The sequence below is a fragment of the Lepus europaeus genome, chromosome 11 (genome assembly GCF_033115175.1).
Source record: "Lepus europaeus isolate LE1 chromosome 11, mLepTim1.pri, whole genome shotgun sequence".
Taxonomy (NCBI): Eukaryota; Metazoa; Chordata; class Mammalia; order Lagomorpha; family Leporidae; genus Lepus; species Lepus europaeus.
This window is the reverse complement of record NC_084837.1, coordinates 114,419,613-114,443,524: the sequence shown is the minus strand read 5'-3', so window position 1 is coordinate 114,443,524 and position 23,912 is coordinate 114,419,613. Positions and strand designations below refer to the sequence as shown.

Sequence of the window (23,912 nt, the reverse complement as noted above, 5' to 3'; positions counted from 1 at the left end):
GTGGTCTGAGCAAGGATCCCTGCAGATGGAGCGGGAGCTGCTTGAAATAGGGTGCACAGGCGCTGCCTCTGAAGTGGTGCTGCCGAAGTCGCCGCCCGAAGGCCTAAAGCGGCCTGTGTGTGTGTTCTGCTCCTGCACATGCATCCGCGCACATCCACAGGTGAGCTCTGTCTGCAGAGTGGAGTCATGTTTTTCTGTGATTTTGTATTGAATAGCAGTGTGTGCACTCATCAGTACTTAGAGGTTTATCGTGTTTTTATTTATTTAATTCTGTACTTATTTATTTTGAGAGACAGGGTGAGAGAGACAGAGAGCTCCCATCTGCTGGTTTGCTCCCCAGATATCTGCAAAGGCTTAGGTGGGTCAGGCTGAAGCAAGGAGCCAGGAGCTCAATGCAGGCTCCCACATGGGCGGCAGGAACCCAGTTACTTGAGCCATCCCTGCTGCCTCCCAGGCTCTGTGTTAGCAGGAAGCTGGAGTCAGGAGCTGAGCTGGGCATCTAGCCCAGAGTATTTGGCACCTGGGGTCATCATACACATGCTGAGTGTAGCTTATTGAAATATTAAAACACGTTTATTCTGTTTAACCATGTGCTTTATTAAATACCTGTGGTATACGGAGATTCGCAGTCATCTGGCAGCCCTGTGCCTGACTGTTAGCAGAGATGGTGTGAACTCAGGGCCTGTCTAGGATGTGCCCCGGAGAGCTGAGGATTGCACGTGGAGAACGAGTTACGTGACCTGCCTTCAAATAACCAGGCGGCATCTGAAGTCAGGACTGACTCCTGGGTTTTCAATTTCAGCAAACCCTGTACCACTTCCAATTTAATGCTTTCAAGACAAACATCATTTATTTTCTCTCTCTTCCGTTTATATTGTTAAGCTCAGAGTTAGTCTTTTACTTACTGATGAGGGCTGGTTACGTGTGCCACTTTGCTGGGATGAGCATATATCCAAGTGTGTCATCCCAGCATAATTACTATGCACTTAGTGGTATGAGGGTGAGGCCAGTATATGCACCCCAGTTATTGGCGATGTATTGAATCTGACAGTTTGTGCACAGTGCCAGGGTAGAGGTATTAGACTGTGAATGTAAGTGACTAGGCTGCAGACTGTAGAGTGTCAGAATGCTAGTGTGGCTCTCAGTGGGGAGAAAGCACTTCTGCCAGGTTTGGTAGACAAGGCTTCTTGAAGAATGTGGCATCTCAGCTGAGCCTGGAAGAACGTTACAGGGGGAAGGAAGAAGGCTGGCATTTCACGTCGGAGGAAGAAGGCTCAGTGCGTTGGAGAAGAGCAGCGGCTCAGGTCCCCAGTGCTGAGGAGTGAGAGCTCAGAACTTGCTCGTCTGGCATGGCGGTCTAGACCGGAGTGTCTCATAGCAAGCCAGAGGGTGTTTGGGAGGCTCAGTAATTCATGCTATCTGAGGAAACAAGTAGCACTTCTAGAAGGTTAATGTGCTGTTGAGTGGTTCAGAAAGGAGAATGTGGAACCTCTGACCCCAGCCAGGGGAGACGCGTGAGGCCCTGGCTGAGTGCTGACGATGGGGAGACTTTCTGTCCGCTAAAGGCTTACAACACGAGAAATGCTTGTTAAATGCTGGGCTGATGTGCCCAGAGGAGAAGGCGCTTGTGAGAGGGCGAGGGCAGAGTTGGGAGTTTTACCCTGGCTGGAAGTGGAAGGATTCTTTGTGTACCTCTGAAGGTAGGATTCTTAGTCTGCTTGGGTTAAGAAAGTTTGTTCCTGTTCCTGTTGAGTTGAGCTACAATGAATGATCTGTTTTTCGATAGCTTTGGAGAGAGACCTATAATTAAAGCGTGAATAGTTTAATGTTGATCGTCAATTTCATCTATGCCAAAGTCTTGAGTTTTCAGGCCACAACTTGCGAGCTCTGGATAACAATTTGGTGCCTCTGATACTTTTTGATACTTGGCAATTAAATGGAAGTCCTGCAGATGACATTTATGGAAACAAGAAAGGTTTTACAAATCATCAGAATGCAAGCTTGAATTTGAATTTGGTGCCATTATTTTGTTATAAAGAAAGAAACTATTATGCAGTGCTGAGACACCAGAAGGAGTCTAGGATGTCTGAATATCTTTTAATTGGTGGTTATATTTAAAAGATGCTAAATTATACAATAATGTCATAGTTGGCAGAGTATCATGTGGTTCTGAAAGACATCACTGACAATCTGGCTACAAAAATTCTATGTAGTATAGGTGCTGTGTGTGGACTTGATCTCGTGTAGCATAGGTGCTGTGTGTGGACGTGATCTCCTGCAGCGTGGGTGCTATGTGTGGACGTGATCTCCTGCAGTGTGGGTGCCATGTGTGGACGTGATCTCCTGCAGCGTGGGTGCCGTGTGTGGACGTGATCTCCTGCAGCGTGGGTGCCGTGTGTGGACGTGATCTCCTGCAGCGTGGGTGCCGTGTGTGGACGTGATCTCCTGCAGCGTGGGTGCCGTGTGTGGACGTGATCTCCTGCAGCGTGGGTGCCGTGTGTGGACGTGATCTCCTGCAGCGTGGGTGCCGTGTGTGGACGTGATCTCCTGCAGCGTGGGTGCCGTGTGTGGACGTGATCTCCTGCAGCGTGGGTGCCGTGTGTGGACGTGATCTCCTGCAGCGTGGGTGCCGTGTGTGGACGTGATCTCCTGCAGTGTGGGTGCCGTGTGTGGACTTGATCTCCTGCATTGTGGGTGCCGTGTGTGGACGTGATCTCCTGCAGTGTGGGTGCGTGTGTGGACGTGATCTCCTGCAGTGTGGGTGCCGTGTGTGGACGTGATCTCCTGCAGTGTGGGTGCCGTGTGTGGACGTGATCTCCTGCAGTGTGGGTGCCGTGTGTGGACGTGATCTCGTGTAGTGTCATTGTTGCTTGTGGACTTGATTTCATGTACTTTCAATGCTGCCTCAGTATGTTTTTCATTTTAGGCTATAATTAAAAGCAGAGAATAATTTGATATGCTTTTCAACCAGTGTTTTTCTCTGGAATTAACTACAGTAATATTGTCCTAATCTTTTAACTGTGTGGATTTTTTAAAGATTTATTTATGGCCGGCGCCGCGGCTCACTAGGCTAATCCTCCGCCTTGCAGCGCCGGCACACCGGGTTCTAGTCCCGGTCGGGGCACCGATCCTGTCCCGGTTGCCCCTCTTCCAGGCCAGCTCTCTGCTGTGGCCAGGGAGTGCAGTGGAGGATGGCCCAAGTGCTTGGGCCCTGCACCCCATGGGAGACCAGGAGAAGCACCTGGCTCCTGCCATCGGATCAGCGCGGCACGCCGGCCGCAGCGCACTACCGCGGCGGCCATTGGAGGGTGAACCAACGGCAAAAAGGAAGACCTTTCTCTCTGTCTCTCTCACTGTCTACTCTGCCTGTCAAAAAAAAAAAAAAAAGATTTATTTATTTGAAATTGAAAGGCAGAGAGAGAGACACACACACACACACACACAGAATCTTCCATCCAGTGGTTCACTCCCCAAATGGCAACAATGGCGCCTACGCTGCAGGAGCTGGGCCAGGCTGAAGCTAGGAGCAAGGAGCTTCTTCTGGGTTTCCCAGTGCCGGTTCAGGGGCCCAAGGACTTGAGCCATCTTCTGCTGCTTTCCCAGGTACATTAGCATGGAGCTAAATAGGCAGTGGAGCAACCAGTACTTGAACTGGTGCCTACATGGGATGCCAGCACTGCAGGCTGAGGCTTAACCACCTACCCACAGCATCAGCCCCGTGTGTGCACTAAAAAAAAAAAAAAACACCTCTTGTTTTCAGCTAGTATTAGCCCAAGTTTTCCCTTACACTGTAGGTACCCAAGCATTGTAGACTCCATGTGATCCATATGGGGAATTTTTTAGTTGTATTTCAGTCTGGTGGGTTTGTTTTGTTTTGTTTTTGCTAATGCTCTTCCGTTCCCCTGAAGTTCCTCTTCAGTTTCACTCTTATAAATTTGGTTAATTGTAGTTTATTTTAAAGTAGTTTTTAAATTTTTTTAAAGATTTTTATTTATTTGAGAGGTAGAGTTAGAGACAGAGAGAAAGGTCTTCAGTCCACTGGTTCAACTCCCCAGGTGGCCGCAACAGCCAAAGCTGAGCCTGTCTTCCAGGTGTCCCAGGTGGGTGCAGGGCCCAAGCACTTGGACGATCTTCCACTGCTTTCCCAGGCCACAGCAGAGAGCTGGATTGGAAGAGGAGCAGCCAGGACTTGAACCAGTGCCCACATGGGATGCCGGCACCGCAGGCGGACGCTTTACCTACTACACTACAGCGCAGGCCCTTAAAGTAGTTTTATTAAAGACCTTAAGAACTACTTGAGTTCCATTGATTTTTACACAATCTGGGGAAATAAAGACAGCTTGAATTTGATCTTCTGAATTGGAATCTTTAAAATAGCTAATACTATTGCTTTTTCAACTACTTCTTGGAAGACTAGTTGTGATTAGAGTTAACATAAATCAGTAAACACATTGAGACAAAAAGCAGTTCTTCCTTTCTGTTAGCCTGAATGGCTCTGCGCTCTGGCCTGTCCCCTTCTCCTGCAGGGGAGAGGCTGTACTTCCTCCCGGCTCACTGCTGGGGTCAGTGCGTCACTCACATCTGGCACACCTTGTTTAATGAGTGCTTTTGATGTCAGGAAAAAGTCAGATGACTTCCTTAGAATTAAAACTTCTGTCCCGCACCCCAGAATGGGAGGAGTATTTTGTGTTCGTTTTATTTTATAATTTCCTGTAATTGTTTATAGACGTGATTTGTTTAAACCGGCAGTTGCTGGGAGGGCAGTTACCAGAGCACAACAGGTAATGAGAAGCCCCCAGCAGGCTTTGTTCCTGGGCACCGGATGAGCTCCTCTTTGCCTTTGGAGGTTGGTCCTAGAGTCCGGGGGAGCTCTCAGAGGCAGGCAGCACTGCCTCCTGTGTGGAGGGGCATTGGGTCAGATTGGAAGTTCGCTTCACACCTTGTCGCTGGTCAGCAGGAGGGCTGGACGACATTTCAGGTGTCAGGGTGACCCCCCGTGGCTTCCTGTCTCTCCTAGCCTCGGGGGCTGGTGCTGCATCCTCACCGGGGCCTCAGAGTTCTGCGGGGTCCAGGTGGGTTTTCCTGGTCTCCCTCTCCCTTCCCCGTGTGTCAGTTATTTGAAACCTCGCTGCTCCTCAAACCTACAACCCCCTACTTCACCAAATGGCCTTGCGTTCTCCAAGTCACTGGAATTGGAGGTTCCTTTGGTGATCCTGTGTGTGGTCCGTTTTGGGGTGGCAGTTGTTTGTGTTCTATGTGTGACTGATGTCCCCTAGATTACTGATGGCTCTTGCTGCTCCTGCTGTCGCCTCCTTTCAGGCTGGAAACATCCCTGCAATTACTTTCTAGTCCACTAATTTTATCTTATTTATTTACTTGGAAGAGTTACACAGAGAAGAGAAAGAGGCAAAGAAACAGAGCTAGCGACAGACACACCTTCCACTGGTTCACTTCCCCACTTGGCTGCAATGGCTGGGGCTGGGCTGTACGGTAGCCAGGATCCAGGAACTCCATCTGGGTCTCCCACACAGGTAGCTGGGGCCCATGAACTTGAGCCTCCATCCCCTGCCTTCCCAGCACACCGGCAGATAGCTGGAGGCAGAGCAGTTGGAACACATTCCAGCTCTGTGGAATGCTGGCATTGCAAGCAGTGGCTTAGCTGCTGTCCGAGCACCGGCCCCTGGAATTTCGTTCAAGGGCACTAAGTGCATCTTTTTTAATTCAGTTTGCTTTTCTGCTTGTATTTTAAATAAGCCTCATTTTAGGATAGTCTTAGGTTTACAGAAAATTATGAAGCGTTCCCTTATCTCACAGTGTTTCTTCTGCTGTTAACGTCTTACATTGCTGTGATAACATTTGTCCCAGTTAATTAGCCAACATGGTACTTTGTTTTTTTTTTTTTATGAACTGAAGCCAGTACTCTGTGCAGATTCCTTTCACTTCCGTCAGATGTCCTTTTCCTCCCCGGGGTCCTGTGCAGGATGCCACCCCGCACTGAGTCACCCTCTCCATAGGCTGCTCTTGACAGGGGCGGCCTACTCAATTTCCCTTGTGTTTGATGCTCTCGACACATTTCTCTTGCCCACACTTTGCATTTCTAAGATCTCTAAACTTTTTTTTTTTAATAATGGCAGTTTCTTTTTTTTAAAAAGATTTATTTATTTATTTGAAAGTCAGAGTTACACAGAAAGAGGAGAGGGAGAGGGAGAGAAGGAGGGAGGGGGGAGAGAGAGAGAGAGAGGAAGGGAGGTCTTCCATCTGCTGGTTCACTCCCCAGTTGGCCGCAACATCCAGAGCTGTGCCAATCTGAAGCCAGGATCCAGGAGCTTCCTCCAGGTCTTCCATGCGGGTGCAGGGGCCCAAGGACTTTGGCCATCCTCTGCTGCTTTTCCAGGCCATAGCAGAGAGCTGGATTGGAAGTGGAGCAGCCGGGTCTCGAACCAGCACCCATATGGGAGGCCGGCGCTTCAGGCCAGGGTGTTAACCCGCTGTGTCACAGCGCCAGCCTCAGCAGTTTCTCGTTTTATGATATTCTAATCTTTGACATCTATTAAAAGTTTTCCCATTTGCTTGTTGTTTTGATGACTGCTTCTCCTGATGTGTTTTGTTTTTTGAGAGACAGAAAGAAATTTCCCATGCAGCAGTTCACTCTTCAGAAATACATACAATCCCTTGGGGGCTGGCGCTGTGGCACAGCAGGTTAACACCTTGGCCTGAAGTACCAGCATCCCATATGGACGCCGGTTCTAGTCCCGGCTGCTCCTCTTCTGATCCAGCTCTCTGCTGTGGCCTAGGAAAGCAGTAGAGGATGGCCCAAGTCCTTGGGCTCCTGCACCCACATGGGAGACCTGGAGGAAGCTCCTGGCTCCTGGCATCGGGTCAGCGCAGCTCCGGCTGTTGTGGCCATCTGGGGAGTGAACCATCAGATGGAAGACTTCTCTCTCTGCCTCTCCTCTCTCTGTGTAGCTGTGACTTTCAAATAAATAAATAAATCTTTTTTTTAAAAAATACACACAATCCCTGTGGCTATGTCAGGTAAAAGCCAGGAGCCAGGAACTCGGTACCTGTCCCTCACGTGGGAGACAGGGACCCAACTATGAGCCACCACCACTGGAGTCAAGAGTACAGCATGTTAACCACTAGCCAACGCCCACCCCTCCTACTGGGTTTTGTACCTCTCTCTTAGATTTTTTATTTAAGGTTTATTTGCAAAGGAGAGAGAGGGAGAGACAGAGAAATCTTTCATTCATTGGTTTACTCCCCAAATGGCTGTAACAAGCCCAGTCTGAGCTAGGCTGAGCCAGGAGGCACTTGGGTAGCGGGGGCCATCTTCTGCTGCCTTCCAGGATACATCAGCAGGGAGCTGGATCAGCAAAGGGGCAGCCAGGACTCAAGCTGGCTCGCTCTCTTTTTTTTTGGGGGGGGGGACAGGTAGAGTTAGAGACAGAGAGAAAGATCTTCCTTCCGTTGGTTCACTCCCCAAATGGCCGCCAAGGCTGGCGCTGCGCCAATCCAAAGCCAGGAACCAGGTGCTTCCTCCTGGTCTCCCATGCTAGTGCAGGGGCCCAAGCACTTGGGCCATCCTCCACTGCCTTCCCAGGCCACAGCAGAGAGCTGGACTGGAAGAGGAGCAACCAGGACTAGAACCCGGCACCCATATGGGATGCTGGCGCCGCAGGCGGAGGATTAACCATTGGCCACGGCGCCAGCCCAAGCTGGCACTCTGACGTGGGATGCTGACCTCACAGCTGGCAGTGTAACCCACTACGCCACAACACTGGCCCCTTGTGCCTCTCATTCGTTGTGTTAATTCTGTATGACACCTTTGTTTATTCTGTTATTGACCTGTGAAAAGTCTGTTGATGCAGATTTTGCCCTAGGTAATCTTTTGGGTGTAGACGAATTTTAAGGTTTTATCCCCAGAATAAAACTGGGGCAAAAGGTGGCTCAGTATGTGCCAAAGCGGAAATGTTCTCGGATCAAGTATTCCCGAGGCACTGCTTGTTTAATTACCTGTGTGTTTTCTCTGTCCTTTGTCCTGTGGAACGCCTCTGGCCTTGTTCTTTTCCGCTCATTTGAATGCTATTTTTTTCTTCTGCCACTGTTGGCTCTAGATCTCTCTTTTCTTGTGTTTTAATGAAACCAGTCTCTCTCTCTCTCTCTCTCTCTCTCTCTCTCTCTCTCTCTCTCTCTCTCTCTCTCTTTTAAGATTAATTTATTCACCTGAAAGAGTTACAGAGAGGCAGAGGCAGAAAGAAAAAGAAGTCTTCCATCCACTGATGGCCACAACGGCCGGAGCTGCGCCGATCGGAAACCAGGAGCCAGGAGCTTCTTCTGGGTCTCCCATGAGGGTGCAGGGGCCTAGGGACTTGGGCCATCTTGTTCAGCTTTCCCAGGCCACGGTAGAGAGCTGAATCAGAAGTGGAGCAGCCAGGACTCGAACTAGCGCCCCATACGGGATGCCGGCACTGCAGGCGGTGGCTTTACTCACTGCTCCACAGCACTGGCCCACAGTCTCTGCTTTTAAGAACTGAACATTTGGGCTGGCACCGCAGCTCACTAGGCTAATCCTCCACCTGCGGCACTGGCACCCCGGGTTCTAGTCCCGGTTGGGGTACCGGATTCTGTCCTGGCTGCTCTTCTTCCAGTCCAGCTCTCTGCTGTGGCCCGGGAAGGCAGTGGAGGATGGCCCAGGTGCTTGGGCCCTGCACCCGCGTGGGAGACCAGGAGGAAGCACCTAGCTCCTGGCCTTGGATCGGCGCAACGTGCCGGCCACAGTGCAGTGGCCGTAGTGGGCATTTAGGGGGTGAACCAATGGAAAGGAAGACCTTTTTCTCGCTCTCTCTCACTCTCTCACTGTCTAACTCTGTCAGAAAAAAAAAAAAAGACTGAACATTTGAATCTTTAGGATTGTATCCAAGTAGTTGTTTCTGTAACATCAAATGATTTGGGTGGGAGGAAGCATTTGATGCAGTGAGTCACCACGTGGGACACCTACATCCCGTATCAGTACCTGGTCTAAGTGCATGCTGGGAGGCAGCAGGTCAGGGGTTGTGTAGCTCACTGTATATATGGATTTTATTTCAGGATAAATAAAGGATCTTGGGCATCTGTTTTTTTTTTAATATTTATTTGTTTGAAAGTGTTATACTGAGGAGAAGCAGAGAAAAGGGGGGGGGGGGGCCTTCCATCCGATGGTTCACTTCCCAGATAGACGCAATGGCCGGAGCTGCTCCAATCCAAAGCCAGGAACCAGGAGCTTCTTCCTGGTCTCCCACATGGGTGCAGGGCCCAAGCACTTGGGCCATCTTCCACTGCTTTCCCAGGCCATAGCAGAGAGCTGGATTGGAACTGTAGCAGCCAGGACTAGAACCAGCGCCCATATGGGATGCCAGTGCTTCAGGCCAGGACGTTAACCCACTGCGCCACAGTGCCAGCCCCTTGGGCATCTGTTTTAATCCTACTTTGGGATTACTATTTAAGACTGTCCAACAAATATCAGATAGTCTCAGAGCCAATCGGATAGGGGCTCAGTAGAGATATCTGAATATGAGTGAAATTACAAGAGGATTCAGGCTATCTGGGAACATTTGGCATGGTAACTACACATTTGGCAAGGTAACTAAAACTTTTAAATAACATTTTTTTGGGGGGGACAGAGTTAGAGAGAGAGAGAGAGAGGTTTTCCTTCCGTTGGTTCACCCCCCAAATGGCTGCTATGGCCGGCGCGCTGCACTGATCTGAAACCAGGAGCCAGGTGCTTCTCCTGGTCTCCTATGCGAGTGCAGGACCCAAGCACTTGGGCCATCCTCCACTGCCCTCCCGGGCCACAGCAGAGAGCTGGACTGGAAGAGGAGCAACCGGGACAGAATCCAGCGCCCCGACCAGGACTAGAACCCGGTGTGCCGGCGCCGCAGGCAGAGGATTAGCGTAGTGAGCCACGGCACCAGCCATAACATGGTTTTTAATGTGGAAAATGATTTTCGTGAAAAGTGGGCATCAAACAAGTCATTGTTTCTGTCCTGTGAAGCTTGAGTAGCATTATCTGTCAAGTCCTAAGACTCCTATCAGAACTTCACAAAGCAATTTGCTGATAGGTCTCCTTCTTTTAAATAGTACATAGCAAAAAATGTGCCATTTCAAATAAGTGGTATGTTAAGCCTGGAATCTATCTTGAAATTTATTTGCAAGAGTTTTTTCCTGGTAGAGAAAATGAGAGAATTTTAGTGTTGCAGACTCTCCCTCCGCAGTGATCATATTTAGAGTAGTAGTGATAGAGCATTCTTTCTCACAACGTGAGAACTGTAGCTTTGAACAATGATCAGATTTTATTTTTAAAGATTTATTTGGGGCTGCACAGTGGTGCAGCGGGTTAATGCCCTGGCCTAAAGCACTGGCATCCCATGTGGGCGCTGGTTCTAGTCCCGGCTGTTACAGTTCCAATCCAGCTCTCTGCTATGGCCTGGGAAAGCAGTAGAAGATGGCCCAAGTCCTTAAGCCCCTGCACCTGTATGAGAGACCTGGAAGAAGCTCCTGGCTCCTGGCTTTGGATCAGCGCAGCTCCAGCCGTTGCGGCCAATTGGAAAGTGAACCAGCGGATGGAAGACTCACTCTCTCTCTCTCTCTGCCTCTGCCTCTGCCTCTCTCTCTCTGCCTCTCTTCTCTCTGTATAACTCTGACTTTCAAATAAACAAATAAATCGTTTATTTATTTATTTATTTGAAAGAGTTAGAGGGGAAGGCAGGGAAGGAGAGGGAGGGAGGGAGATCTTCTATCCGTTGGGTCACTCCGCGTATGGCTGCAACAGCCAGGATTGGATGAGGTTGAAGCCAGGTGCCAGGAGCTTCATCTGAGCCATCTTTGGCTGCTTTTCCCAGGCCATTAACAGGGAACTGAATTAGAAGTGGAGCAGCCAGGACTGGCTTTTCCTGCTATATCACAAGGCTGCCCCCAATTCTCTAAACTAAGATCTGCCTCTGTTTTCTAAAGTTTGTCTTTCCCTGTCTTCTGAATGTGTTGACTAACAGCGGTCCTGGGGGGAGCCTCTGGAACGGGGTGGGCCGCGGGCAGCAGGCTGCAGCTGTCTGTCGGTGTGATTCCCTTGAGAGCATTTATGAATTAGACTGTGATTGGAATTAGAGCACAGTCCCACATCAGAACCGTGGGAGCGTTGTTTTTTCCTGTTTTCTGTAATTTAATGTCATTGTATTTTAAGTGTGGAAACAGTGAGAGGTTTTACTGCTTTGGGAAGGGAGTTAGAAATGTATGCTTCTTGCTTGTGACTTTCCCTGAAATGTGACTGATTTCTTGGGAGTTCTGGTGGGAGCAGTGGGTGCACCCTGGCCTCAGGGTCAGGGCCACATGTTTTACTCTCCGGCTCTTCTCACTGCTGCCAGTGTTTTGTTTTCCACAAAGTGCTGTGATTAATCGCCTGGTGTGATTGCTTCCCACTGGGTGCACATGCTTCCTGTGAGTGTCTTGAATCTGAAGAAACAGTTGTTTTATTGGACTCTGGTTGGTGTTTGTGCTTCTCAAGGATTTCTGATTGCTATCTTTGAGCTGTTTGCAGTGCAGGGAAATGAACTGCTGTATCAGAGTCATGGAGAAGGATCCAGTAGAGAAATTTTGAGAATGAACAGGATGCTTGAACGCTCATACGTGGCTATTAAATGATAATGCCGAATGGGGCAGGCACATGTTCCAATTTTGATTGGCACTCCAATCTAGGTTCTAGGAGTAGCATGTCTTTGCCCCATGGTTACTGTGGAGACCTTGCCTTACAGATGCTACCTGACAGGCCCAGGGCTCACAGGAAGGCCCCCTTCCCTTTTGGGGGTAGGGGGAGCAGATCAGACAAGAGTAGGATAGGAAAGACCCATTGAAAAGCTGAGAAAGCATGAACTGGGTTTTTACAGCTTCCTTCCCAGGGTGTTAGCAGGGAGTGGATCAGAAACAGAGCAGCCAGTAGCGCAGCCGGCATTCCAGTAGGGGACCCTGGCCTTGCGAGCCACGACGTACTCTGTGCCACACGGCCAGCCCCCATGTGCCCCTCTCAGCATTTCTGTGCCAGAGGTGCAGGATTTCAGTATGTCTTGGTATCTGATGGCCTTAACCTTGATCGTGTGAATAAGGTGGTATCTGCCAGTCCCATGGGGTCACCTGTGAGCCCACCTGTGCTTAGCTTCTCCAGGCTGTCACTCTCTCTGCAGGGCCTGTGAGCTCCCTTTACTGTAACCTCCTCTCCAGCCACCTGCCTCTGAAGTCCCTGTGTAGATCTCAGGGCGGTTTTTCCTGTTCAGTGGGTTCGTTCTGTCCACCTTGTTTTTGTGTGTATTTTGGCTTGAGATTATAATCCGGAATATCTCTGCGTCTCATCCAGGTGGGATTTGTGTAAGTGTTTCTTGCCCTGATGATTGTTTGGAACTACTTGTGAAGTGTTGGGCTCAGGAATATATTTGACACCCAGGAGGATACACAGACCTTGGCCCAGCGTCTCCACTAACAGGAGCTCCTCTTGCACAGGGCCAGTTGGAGCTTGAACCAGTGGGTGGGAGGCTCTCTGTCTCTGCCTTATGTGTGAGAAAGTTGACAGAAAATCTGTGCTAACCCAAAATAGTCAAAAAAACGACAGAAACAGCCTAAATGTAAGGAGCTATAGAGGGTGGTCCCGTGGGTTGCGATGCGTTTGTATCGTGGAATCCGACGGGATGGTCAGGAGCAAGGAGGTGCGTGTGTGTGTCCTGGCGGGGGAAGCGCATTCTGCCCCATGTTTGTGTGTGTGTTTGTGTGCCATTGAAGAGGACTGGGAGCAGTGCCCCATCTCTCAGCACAGGATTTTGATGTGATGAAAAGCGGAAGCGTCATCTTTTCCCTTTGTGTAATTCCAGCCTGGCTATGCTAACACAGAATAAGAAGTAGAGGGCTGTGAACCCTTGAGTGGCCTCTGCAGGTCTGGAGGCGGGGGCTCGCAGCTGGGCGTGGCTTGGTTGGCTTTTAGTCCAAGTTCCCCACTTGGGTTTCTGTTTGGGGAAGAGATTTCGTGATTGAATGAGGATGGGAAATGCTAGCTTCACAGACAGAAGATGGTTTTGTCCTATAGAATTGCTAGGTTTTTTGGGGATTTTGTTGTGTGTCTTTTTTTTTTTTTTTTTTTTTTTTGCTTTTGTTTTGTGTTGTGTTTTTTACTTCACTCCCAGATATCACAGCTGGGGCTGAGCCAGGCCAAAGCTAGGAGTTAAGAACTCCGTCTGTGTCTCCTACATGGGTGGCAGGGGACCAACCACCTGAGCCATCACCTGCCACCTCCAAGGATCTGCAGTAGCAGGAAGCTGGAGGCAGGAGTCAGAGCTGGGGATCGGACCCAGGGAGGAAGTCTTAACCTGAGTGCCTGCTCCCCAGGAGTCTTAAACCAGCTAGGAAGTGTGGCAGATCGCCGTGGTCCCCACAGTTAGCTGTTTGCTTTGTCGTGGTATGCTGTTTGGTGTCTACAGTGTCTGTGGCTGCTGCTCTTAACTTTTCCTGAACCTGGAGCTCTGTGGGCCTCTCCTTCATTCACCTGCTGCTGTGTTTTGTGAAATAGGCACCGTGCAAGTCCGGCTCATTGCCGCGTGATGACTTCTGAGCAGTGCTACTGCAGACAGCTCTGGGAAGTCAGCTTAACGGATTGATCTGCACGAGGAGACTCGGGGGCAGGAAGAAAGACATGTTAGCTTTGAAGGAGGTCAGAAATGCTGAAAGGAACTTCAAAACTCACCTTTTTTTCCAAAAGAGAGATTATGCGCAGTGAACGAAATTGAGTTTTAAAAAGAAAAATGTGCCTGCTCGGCTCACCTGGCTGATACAGGTGGGTGTCGGGTGGGAGCAGTTGCATCTGCTTAGCCAGGGGCAGCAGAGTTTAACAGTCTGCACCATCAGAGTGATGTCCAGGACATGCACGCTTTGGCTAATCACATACACTGATACAGGTGACACTTTATCCGTCACAGAGCTAATGCATTAAAGCTGGAGCCTTTCCAGGTAAATATAAACTTAAACCCAGGCTGAATCAGAGCCAGCAGCCACTGTGCAGCCAGGCTTGAAAAGCAGCCTCTGAAAAGTGAAGAGCTGGCTCCGATGACTTCGTCCAGGGACATTCTGGTCAGGAGAAACCCCGTTCTCCAGGCCTCCAGCCAGACCAGCCCAGCCTGCACTTTCCAGGAGCCCGTGAGGCCTGTAGGTGTCCATGACCGAGCACAGGTCCGAGCTACCAGCATTTTTTTGATGTTCACATTTTGAGAGTACGATGCCGTCTCTTAAACTTCTCAGGTGTCTTTGACTTAAGTCAGGGGCTTCAGCAGAGTGAACAAAGGTGCAGAAGCCTGAAGTCTTCTCTCGTCCAGTAACCAGGCAAAGGGAGAGCACAGAACGGCCAGGAAACAGGCCGGAAAGGAGGATGGCCTATAATGTGCTATGTAATGCAGTTCTCTGGGCACGCTGCCAGCCCCGGTCTGCTGGTGCTCGGTTGAGGGCTTCGTACGTGCCCTCCTGAAGATGCAGGTGTTTCTTCCTGTCTCTCAGTCTGCTTTGAATTCACAGGAAGAGCTGGGAGACGTAAGAGTGGGTAAAGGGTTGGTATTGTCTCTCCTCTGAGATACTTGATAATAGTCATTGATGAAGCCATCTGGGCTTGGGCTTTTCTTTGTGGGGAGATTTTTATTTACTAATTCAATTTGTTCTGGGCCTGTCTGATGTTACTTGTTCTTCCATCCTTGTAGGAACTTGTTCATTTCATCTCCGTTGTCCTGTTGGCATAAACTTGTTCACAGTCTTCCCCTGTAGCTTGTTAACATCTGCTGGGTTGGTAGCAGTACGCCTCTCGCATTCTTGATTTGGGTCAGTTGTGTGTTCTCTTGTTTTCCTAGTCAGTCTCTTGTCCTAAGGTAAGAGCTCAGGTAACTCATTTGAGGCCTTTCTTCTCTTCTGTTAACAGGTGTCTAAACTGATAAAAATTTCCCTATAAGTTGTGCTTTCGCTACATCATATATATATATATATACATATATATATATATATATATAATTTTATTTTTTTTTTGGACAGGCAGAGTGGACAGTGAGAGAGAGAGACAGAGAGAAAGGTCTTCCTTTTGCCATTGGTTCACCCTCCAATGGCCAGTGCACCACACTGATCCGAAGGCAGGAGCCAGGTGCTTCTCCTGGTCTTCCATGGGGTGCAGGACCCAAGCACTTGGGCCATCCTCCACTGCACTCCCTGGCCACAGCAGAGAGCTGGCCTGGAAGAGGGGCAAGTGGGACAGAATCCGGCACCCCGACCGGGACTAGACCCTGGTGTGCCGGTGCCGCAAGGCGGAGGATTAGCCTATTGAGCCACGGTGCCGGTTACATCCTATAATTTTTAATATGTTGTTTTCATTTTAATTCAATTTAAATATTTAAATTTTTTTCTCGTGATTTCCTTTTTGACCATGGGTTATTTAAGATTGTGTTGTTTAATTTCCAAACATTTGGGGTTTCCCTGTATTTCTTTAAATTCTCATTTATTCTGGGGTTCTGATAGATGCAGTTGCATTTATAATTGTTAGAGAAGAAACACGTAATTCAGTTGTGGTATTTGGAGATCTCAGTCAGAAAGGGTGTACAAGACTTTAATAATCAAGAGTAGCTGCAAATACAGATTCTCCCCAAGCACGCAGAGAGCTGTCTGCAGGACGATAGACCACAGGCTGGGGCAAAACCAGAAAGGCTGAGCCCATCGTCAGACGTCCACGCAGGACTGCTCTGTCTGGGGCCCTTTTTGCTCGCTGTGAGAGTGCTGAATACTTGAGCTCAGACCCTGTCCTGTGGCAGCTGCTGCACACGCAGGCGTCCATCTGGGCCCTTTGCTTGTCTGCATGGGAACTAACACAAACGAGCGTTCCTGGCTGCTGCCAGTGCCCTGGATAGTAAAGTTGTTTTCTCTGGTACAGGAGGACTTGTGCCTTCTGCTGGCACCGGTGCAGCCGTGGTGGACTGCACCATGGCTTATACCTGGGATTAGCTCTCAGCGCCCACGGCTACTGCAGGTTCTTTAGTTGTAGAATGTATCTTAGGAACAGCTTTGAAATCCGTCTCAGGTGCAGGATCTGAGGGCCCTGGAGGCCTCTACCTTGACTGCCCTCTCCCCCAGCACAACCACCCTTCCGTTTCTTTGCGTACCTCTTCATTTTCTGCTGGAAGTGGGCTCTTTTCCAGCACCCCTGCCTGCCCCCAGCCCTGGCCCTGGAAGCTGCTCTTGCTGTGAGTGTTCCGTGTGTTGCCTGGACTGAATCCGTAACATCGTCTTTCCCGGGGCTCGCAGCCAGTGGTGTTTCTGCTTAGCTTTTGTGTCCGACTCCCTTTTTGGTGGTGGTGGTGGGGTTTGTTTTGCAGGAGTCTAGGTTTGTTTCTTAGCACAGCCCCTGTGTCTGTATAGATTGGAGCTGAGCCAAAGATCGCTCACAAGTTGTGTTCACATATGCCTCCAGCCAGGAAGCCTGCCATTTTGACCTGGTGGGTCTTTGTGCTTTGGGGAATGCGCTCAGAATTCGGGTCTTTTTAGCTTGCCCCAGTGTGTGCTTTGCACCAGGCACTTGCACCAAACATACACACGGATTCCTTCAGCCAGGGATGTGTGGGTGGCTTAGCCCAGCTCCAGTCCCTGGGGCTCCCCCACGGCTCCCGGTCACCTGGGTGCATGGAGCTTTCTCAGGCCTTCTTGTCACTGCCACGCAGGGGAACACCTTATTCCCCAGCAGCCTACCTGTATCTCTGGCCCTTCCTGTCCTCCACACCCTGCCCGGGTTGCCACTGTCCCCGATGACACTTCATCATGCGCCCCAACATCCTGGAGCCATTAGGGTTCAGACCTGTGCTAGCCTGGCTCAGTGGCCCCCACAGCAGAGCGGGGCAGTGCCATGGAGTCTGTTATCCCTGATACACAGTAGTGTTCCTGAGTAGGTGCCTTCGGTCAGTTTCCAGTCTTAGACGGTTTTGGGAAGGAGGGTTTGTCCACCTCCTCAAACCTTCACACCCAAAGTCCCAAGTGCTGTGCCTTGCCACTGACTGTACCCTGACATTACTGTAACCGGATATCTGTTTGATCTCCTGTGGTCTCACGGTCTCTCCTTACCTGTTCAGCCTGGATGTGGGCCTGCAGCCACAGAACCAAGCTGGGACAGGAAGCTGGGGCTGTGGGGGCTTTTCCTGTGTTGGTCTGGCTTGATTTATACTTTCACCCAGATAACTAAAACAACACACTGTCCTTGCAAATGGTGCGTCTCTATATAATGTGATGTGTATATACTTGGTAGCAGTTAAAGAGATTAAAATACTGCCTTAGCTGATGAGATTCTAGAAACATCAGTCTCCATTGCAGGAACATCGTTCCTGGATTTTCTACTGTTTATTAGCGCAATAAATACACATTGATTGGTCATGTAAAGTCTACAGAGGCCCCGTGAGTGATTTTGCGATGAAACAGATACGCATTTTGCCCCAAGGAACACACATGCTAGTGTGAATGACAGGGCGTGAACACGAGGAAGTCCAGCTGCCGCCAGAGCCCTGCAGAAGTGTCGGGGTGTTTGTACGCCTCCTCCAGGGGCCCTTGTCTCCCGGGCCCCCTGCCTGCCCTCCCTCAGTCGCAGCCTTCACCCTGGTGTGCTGTGCTTCGACTGCTCAGGCTGGGTGGGCAGGACTAACACAGCACGGCCACATGCACGCATGTTCCTTACTTGGTGCTCACAGGTTCCTGTTGGCCTGGGACCTGGGGAGGGAGCGCTGTTGTTCCCTGTCCGCAGGCGAGGAGACGTGTCGGAGAGGCCGAGTCACTTGCCAGCCTCGTTCTGTAGGAAGCAGCGGAGTCAGGTTTTGAACAGAGGCCTCCGTGCTCAGAATCCTGGGCTCTGTCCAGTGTGCTTGATGCCTCTCAGATAATGGGCTTCCGCTCCTCTCCAGCCCCTAAGTGATTGGGGAAAATTAAGTGTGGCAACTCAGGTCCAACACGGAGCAGCTTAACATATCTCCAGACAGGCACGGGGTGAGGCAGCAAAGCAGCACTGTGTTCAGGCTCCTCTTTTCCCCGTTTTCGCTGGGACAGTTTCTGATGACTCAATTTCACAGTAATGTGAGGCCCTAGTTCCAGTTGCTTGCTGCACAGTGTCTTCCATAGGTGCTGGGTTGTGCTGGACTCAGTGTGTTCAAAGACAAGTGCTTCATCTGCCTCTGGTCTTCCGTTGTCACCTTAATAGTCCCTTCCTCAGCTGATGACCCCGCCAACTGCGCAGGCCCCAAAGCCTGCAGTGTGGGAGTTCTTGGTTCTTTCCTAACCTTCATCCCAGCGTCTAACCCTGTCATTTGCACCCTGCCCGCTAGGGTTGCTGTATGAAAACTGATGTGATACACGAGAAGGAACTGGGAAAGCTGAGGGTGAACAGTGCTTTGAGGCCTGGGGAGCACGTGGAAGGTCTTGGAGGCCATGCAGGCTGAACGTTTTTATGCCAGTGACCCTTGTTGCAGGGAAGTGGGTACTTAGATCTGAACTAAAACTTCATAATCTTGCATTTCAGTAGCAGCGTGCCCTCGTAAAAGCACTTGCACAGAGGGCTGGAAAGGCGAGCGCGGAGGGGATACGTGACAGTTTGTAAGTGTAAGCGGCGCGGCCAGAGCCCTGGTGGCTGCAGCCGGAGGCCTCCTGATGGTTTTGCCACCAGGGCAAGTGACGGGTGGCTTCTACGTGTCCGCCTCGACCACCGAGGTGGGGAGAGGCATAGCCGCTGTCTGGTGGAGCTGTTGTGAGGATCAGACACTCCAGGAGGCTGCGGGCCAGCTCTCTCCCCCTGCCCACCCATCTGGACCCTGCAGGCTGACCCTCCTCTGCCATGTCCTGGGAGAGATGTTGTCTGGCATATCACTTAGTCTGCCTCACTTGGGGATTTCCTTGTCCTCCATAGACGTTTCCAGAAGATTTTTGCCCCACCACTTCATCCAACTGGCGTCTGCAGTTTTCACAGTTTGCTCTCTGCCTCTCCTGCCCGTTTCCCCATTAAGGTTATACCACAAGTCTAGTGAACTCTGTTAGTTTAGAATGGTGAGATTGCGGGCAGGAGTTTGGCCTAGCTTTGAAGATGTCGTGGAGACTCCACCTTCCTGCTAGTGCAGATCCCGGGAAGCAGCAGTCACAGCTCAGGTGATGCATTTTGAGTCCCTTCCACCCAAGTGGGAGACCTGAATTGAGTTCCTGGCTCCTGGCTCCGACATGGCCCAGTCCTAGCCGTTGCAGGCGTTTGGGGAGTAAACCACTGAATTAGAAGCATGCACTCTCTGTCTCACTGCTCTGTCTCTCTCAAATAATAGAAAATAAAGTTTAAAAAATCAAAACTGAGGGGCCAGTGCTGTGGTACAGTGTGTTAAACTGCAGCCTGCAGCATCCCATCTGGGTGCCGGCTTGGTCCCAGCTTTTCTCCTTTCAATTAGCTCCCTGCTAATGCACCTGGGAAAGCAGCCAAGGATGGCCCAAGTCCTAGGCCCCTGCACCCATGTGGCAGACCTGGAAGAAGCTCCAGGCTCCAGGCTTTGGCCTGGCATAGCCCTGGTTTTTACAGCCGTTTGGGAAGTGAATCAGCAGATGGAAGACCTCCCTCTCTCTCTTTCTCTCTCCATAACTCTGCCTTTCAAATAAAAAAATTAAAATTGTGAGATTAAACTTAGATTTTCTGACCTTCAAGTGAAGAATTCTGGTTCAGTATTAGGAATAAGTTTTTAAATGAGAGCTGTCCAACTCTGGGTGGTATGCCTCAGGAGGTTAAAGTTACCGGGAGTGGGGCAGGGGTCTGGCACGCTAGTTAAAATGCCACTCGGGATGCCCAGGTCCCGTGTCCAGGTGCCTGCTTGGGTCAGATCAGCTTCCTGCTGGTGCACATCTGGGGGGAGCAGTGATGGCTCCAGGACGTGCCACCCGTGCGGGGACCTGGACTGCGTTCCTCTCCGTCCGGGCGGACTGATGCAGCCGATTGGGGCGGATGACCTGTCACTGTCTTCCTGCCTTTCAAATAAAATGAAAGTAAACAATCTCTGAGAAGCTACTGGGGCTACAGGTGTCGGGTTTACGGCAGAGCCGGGCCTGGGGCTGTGCCGTCCCCCCTGAAGTTCCTGAGGTCAGCAGACCGCTCTCATGCCCCTGCATGAGGGTTGTTCACACATGAGCCTGTCCAATTGGAACCTTTGATTCGAGATTTGACACTGTCATAGGTAAGAGCAGTGACAAGGTGGGGGAGGTGGTATGACCCACTTCCCTGGGTATTGCCAGATACAGTGAGAGGGTTTGCTATGCAGACAGAAGCTGAAGATGGGGCTTCCGAGTCTCGCCCAGAGCTGAAGTCACGGCTCCACGGTGAGGTCATGCCGTGGGTCCGTGTTGAGTGATGAGACTTGTCCGTGCTACACGCGGTGCTCATCTTGGCAAAGTGGGGGAAAGCATTGAAGCCGCATGGTGCGGGCGGGTGGGTCGCAGGTGGGGAGTTTGACAGATGTTGCTGCTTTCGGGTCTAAGGCTGCTGTGTCCTTCTGTGAGGTGTTTTGTTCTCACCTGTCACCTCCCTCGCCCACAGCCATCTTAGTGACCAGAAAGCCTGCTTGCCCTGCAGGGGTGTGTCTTGAATAGTGCCCGTTAGTGACCCCTGGCCTGCATGTTAGCCTTCAGGTTAATGACCTTTTTTATGTTCATTCATTTTATTTTATTTTCCATCCCGGTTTTGTTTATTTCTTTTTTGTTTTTTGTTTTTTCTGTTCTCTTTTTAAAAACCGTCGTGGTTTGCCCTTCATGTTCCCCAATGTTTGCACATGACAAGATGTTGCCATCCCAACATTACCTCCCACTTCACTGACCAGTGCCACTACTGACCATCTAGCGCCAGCCACGACGGGACCACTGCCCTCGGCTCCTCGGGATGTCGTGGCCTCCCTGGTCTCGACCCGCTTTATCAAGCTGACGTGGCGGACGCCTGCGTCGGACCCTCAGGGAGACAGCCTCACCTACTCTGTGCTCTACACCAAGGAGGGGACTGCCCGGTAAGTGCCCGTGTGACTGCAGCCCACTGGCCACCCCGGCCCACGCCGCCCAGCGTGGCGCTTTGCTGTGCAGGGTCTGGGTACTGCAGTGCCTCTTTCCTGACTGTAGGCCATCGAAGAAATTCCAAGCAGACAAGTCCCATGTCCTTTCTTGCCTTTGTGGGATGACTTGAGGAGTGCGTAGGACCACTCTACTCATAAGATGCAGTGAGCACAGGTTGTCAAGGCTGCGAGGTCTGCCTGCACCCTTGCGCGTGGGCCGCTGAGCTCCAGGAAGGCTCCCTGATGGTGCGAGCGTGGTTCGAGGCGGCGTTTCCCGTTCAGCGCCTCTGTCCCCTCTCAGGAGCTCCTGATGGTGTGAGCGTGGTTTGAGGCGGCGTTTCCCGTTCAGCTCCTCTGTCCCCTCTCAGGAGCTCCTGATGGTGCGAGTGTGGTTCGAGGCGGCGGTGCAGGTTCAGCTCCTCTGTCCCCTCTCAGGAGCTCCTGATGGTGCGAGCGTGGTTCGAGGCGGCGGTGCAGGTTCAGCTCCTCTGTCCCCTCTCAGGAGCTCCCAGACTCCCCACGCTGCTTCACGCCGCAGCCTGGCTTCGGTTGGTGTGTCCAGCCTCAGCGTACCCCGCCTGATGGCACAGCTTTATTCTTGCCGTTGTCTTCTCTTCAGTCCCTTCCCCCTCCCCCTTTCTCAGCTAACACTACGCTCCGTTAACCCTTCTTGGCCAGGGGTAAGCCCCAAGAAGCCCCTGTAGAGCTCTCCCCACCTCTTCCAGTGTGTGCGGCTTTTCTCGTGTGTGTGTCTGTGTGTGTGTGTGTGTGTTTATACACTTATCCTGGCACTCAAGGTAATGACAGGTGGTCTTTCCCTGAGTGGTCATTCTTTGATTATGTGTTGTGCACGTGTGTCGTTTTTCCAACTGGCGATAGACCCTGTGGGAGGAACCATTGCTGGCGATAGACCCTGTGGGAGGAACCATTGCCACATGCTGGGGGGATCCCTTCATTTGCTCTTCCCACTGAAACGAGAAAGCTGAAACACGTTTCAGCTTGGACTCAACACATCAGATAAAAAACAAACATTGTTTTAATGCCAGACTGGTGGGCTCTGCAGATGCACCCTCTTCATTTAGTACTCCTGAGAGGGTCCAGTGGCATTGAACTTGCGCATGATGTGATTTAAACCCGATAGGCAGAGCTCACGTTACTCGTCGGTGACATTCCCCTGAACACCATATTAGAAGTTTGGGGTTTTCCAAGTATGGGAAAGTGTAGCCCTGTCTACAGAATGGCAGCACCTGTCTGGCAGACGGCGAGCACACGTGTCAGTGTTCAGGTGTCCCCCGTGGGTGAGTCTCCCTGCAGGTCTCCTGGAATCCGCAGGGGGTGGAAGGCACCGAGCAGCTCTCTGTGCCCCAGGCTTCCATCCCACGCCTCTGCCCTGGTGGTGCCGTGTCTCGCTGTGTGTGTGTGTGTCACCCTCAAGCGAATGTCTCAGGCAGCTCCTGAGTGACCACCCAGCCGTACACACACACACACACACACCCGCACTGCTGTCACACGGTGGGGTGCTGGAGCCAGCTTCTCTCCCAGCCAGCGGTTGGATTTTCAGGAAATTCTGCACACCTGCTGCTGCCATGGCCTGCCAGCGCAGAGTCAGGCGCGGGGTGGGGTGGGGGAGGGGGAGTGTTCACAGCCCAGAGGCTGCAGACCCGATCTGAGCGTTCAGACATCTCCCCGGTCACACTGCTGCTGCGTCCCCTGTGTTGTTACGCTGGCTGGGTTTCCGTTTTGCAGAGTCAGGCGCGGGGTGGGGTGGGGGAGGGGGAGTGTTCACAGCCCAGAGGCTGCAGACCCGATCTGAGCGTTCAGACGTCTCCCCGGTCACACTGCTGCTGCGTCCCCTGTGTTGTTACGCTGGCTGGGTTTCCGTTTTGCAGTTTGCCTTCTCAGAGCACTTAACCAGTCTCTGTGGTTTGTCTTGCGTGGACGCACGCACGGTGTCAGTCTTGCTCTGCAGAGTGTGTCCCGTGCATGCAGCAGTCTGGCGGTCAGCGCTGAGGGAGTGTGTGTAAGTAAACCAGCTGATTGCACTCTGGAGGGTAACTGATGTTGGAGAAGTCATGTTGAGATAACTGTCCATTCGGCAGGAAAAGAAAGGATTGTGTCTCTGTCTTACCTGTATATAACAAGTTATAGATGAGTAATATGGAAATAGTTTTAAAACCTATAAACGCATTAGAAGAAAATATGGAAGTCATTTTTAGCATTTGCTGCGCGGGAAAGGCCTTTTAAAGGAAGATAGGAAATCAAGACACCGTAACAAGAATGGTTGACAGAGTGTATTGTGTAACAGTATAGAATTCCACGTGGTAAAACATCATAAACAAGATTAATGTGTCGAGTGACAAACTGAAAAAATGTTTGCAACATTTCTAAAGGATTGTGTAGACATCCAGTTAAATAAGCAGCTCCCACAATTCACGAGTGAGAGACACTGTCCCAAGGGGCAGGCTCAAGCCAAAACTAACTCACGAAGCTAGTGGAAAGCCCATTGGCGTTAAAAACGGTTTTCACCATCACTAGCAGTCTTGGAAACACAAAATAAGGAGTTACCCTTTCTCACGCATAAGGCTGGCAGTAATCTTGGGTGCGGATGTCCAGTGTGCAGTGAGTTGAAGACTGGAAGGAATCTGCTCTGGGATATGGTGGCATCGTCGGTAGAGAAGGTGACTTGCAGAATTCTTACATGTTTTAAATGCATGTAGCGTTCAATACAGCAGTCACACTTCTAGTTGTCTGAAACAGATGCGAATAGGAATAGGACATCAGTGGCAG

At 50.9% G+C, this 23,912-nt stretch overlaps 1 protein-coding gene across 1 annotated transcript in view; it reads left to right on the top strand.

The window, feature by feature from the left end:
- Positions 1 to 23,912, top strand: part of NEO1 (neogenin 1) — a 225,614-nt gene that overhangs the window by 134,759 nt on the left and 66,943 nt on the right. Inside the window, exon 8 of the mRNA XM_062206680.1 lies at positions 20,924 to 21,083. Within this exon, the coding sequence (XP_062062664.1) occupies positions 20,924 to 21,083 (160 nt within the window). The remainder of the gene's footprint in view (positions 1 to 20,923; positions 21,084 to 23,912) is intronic.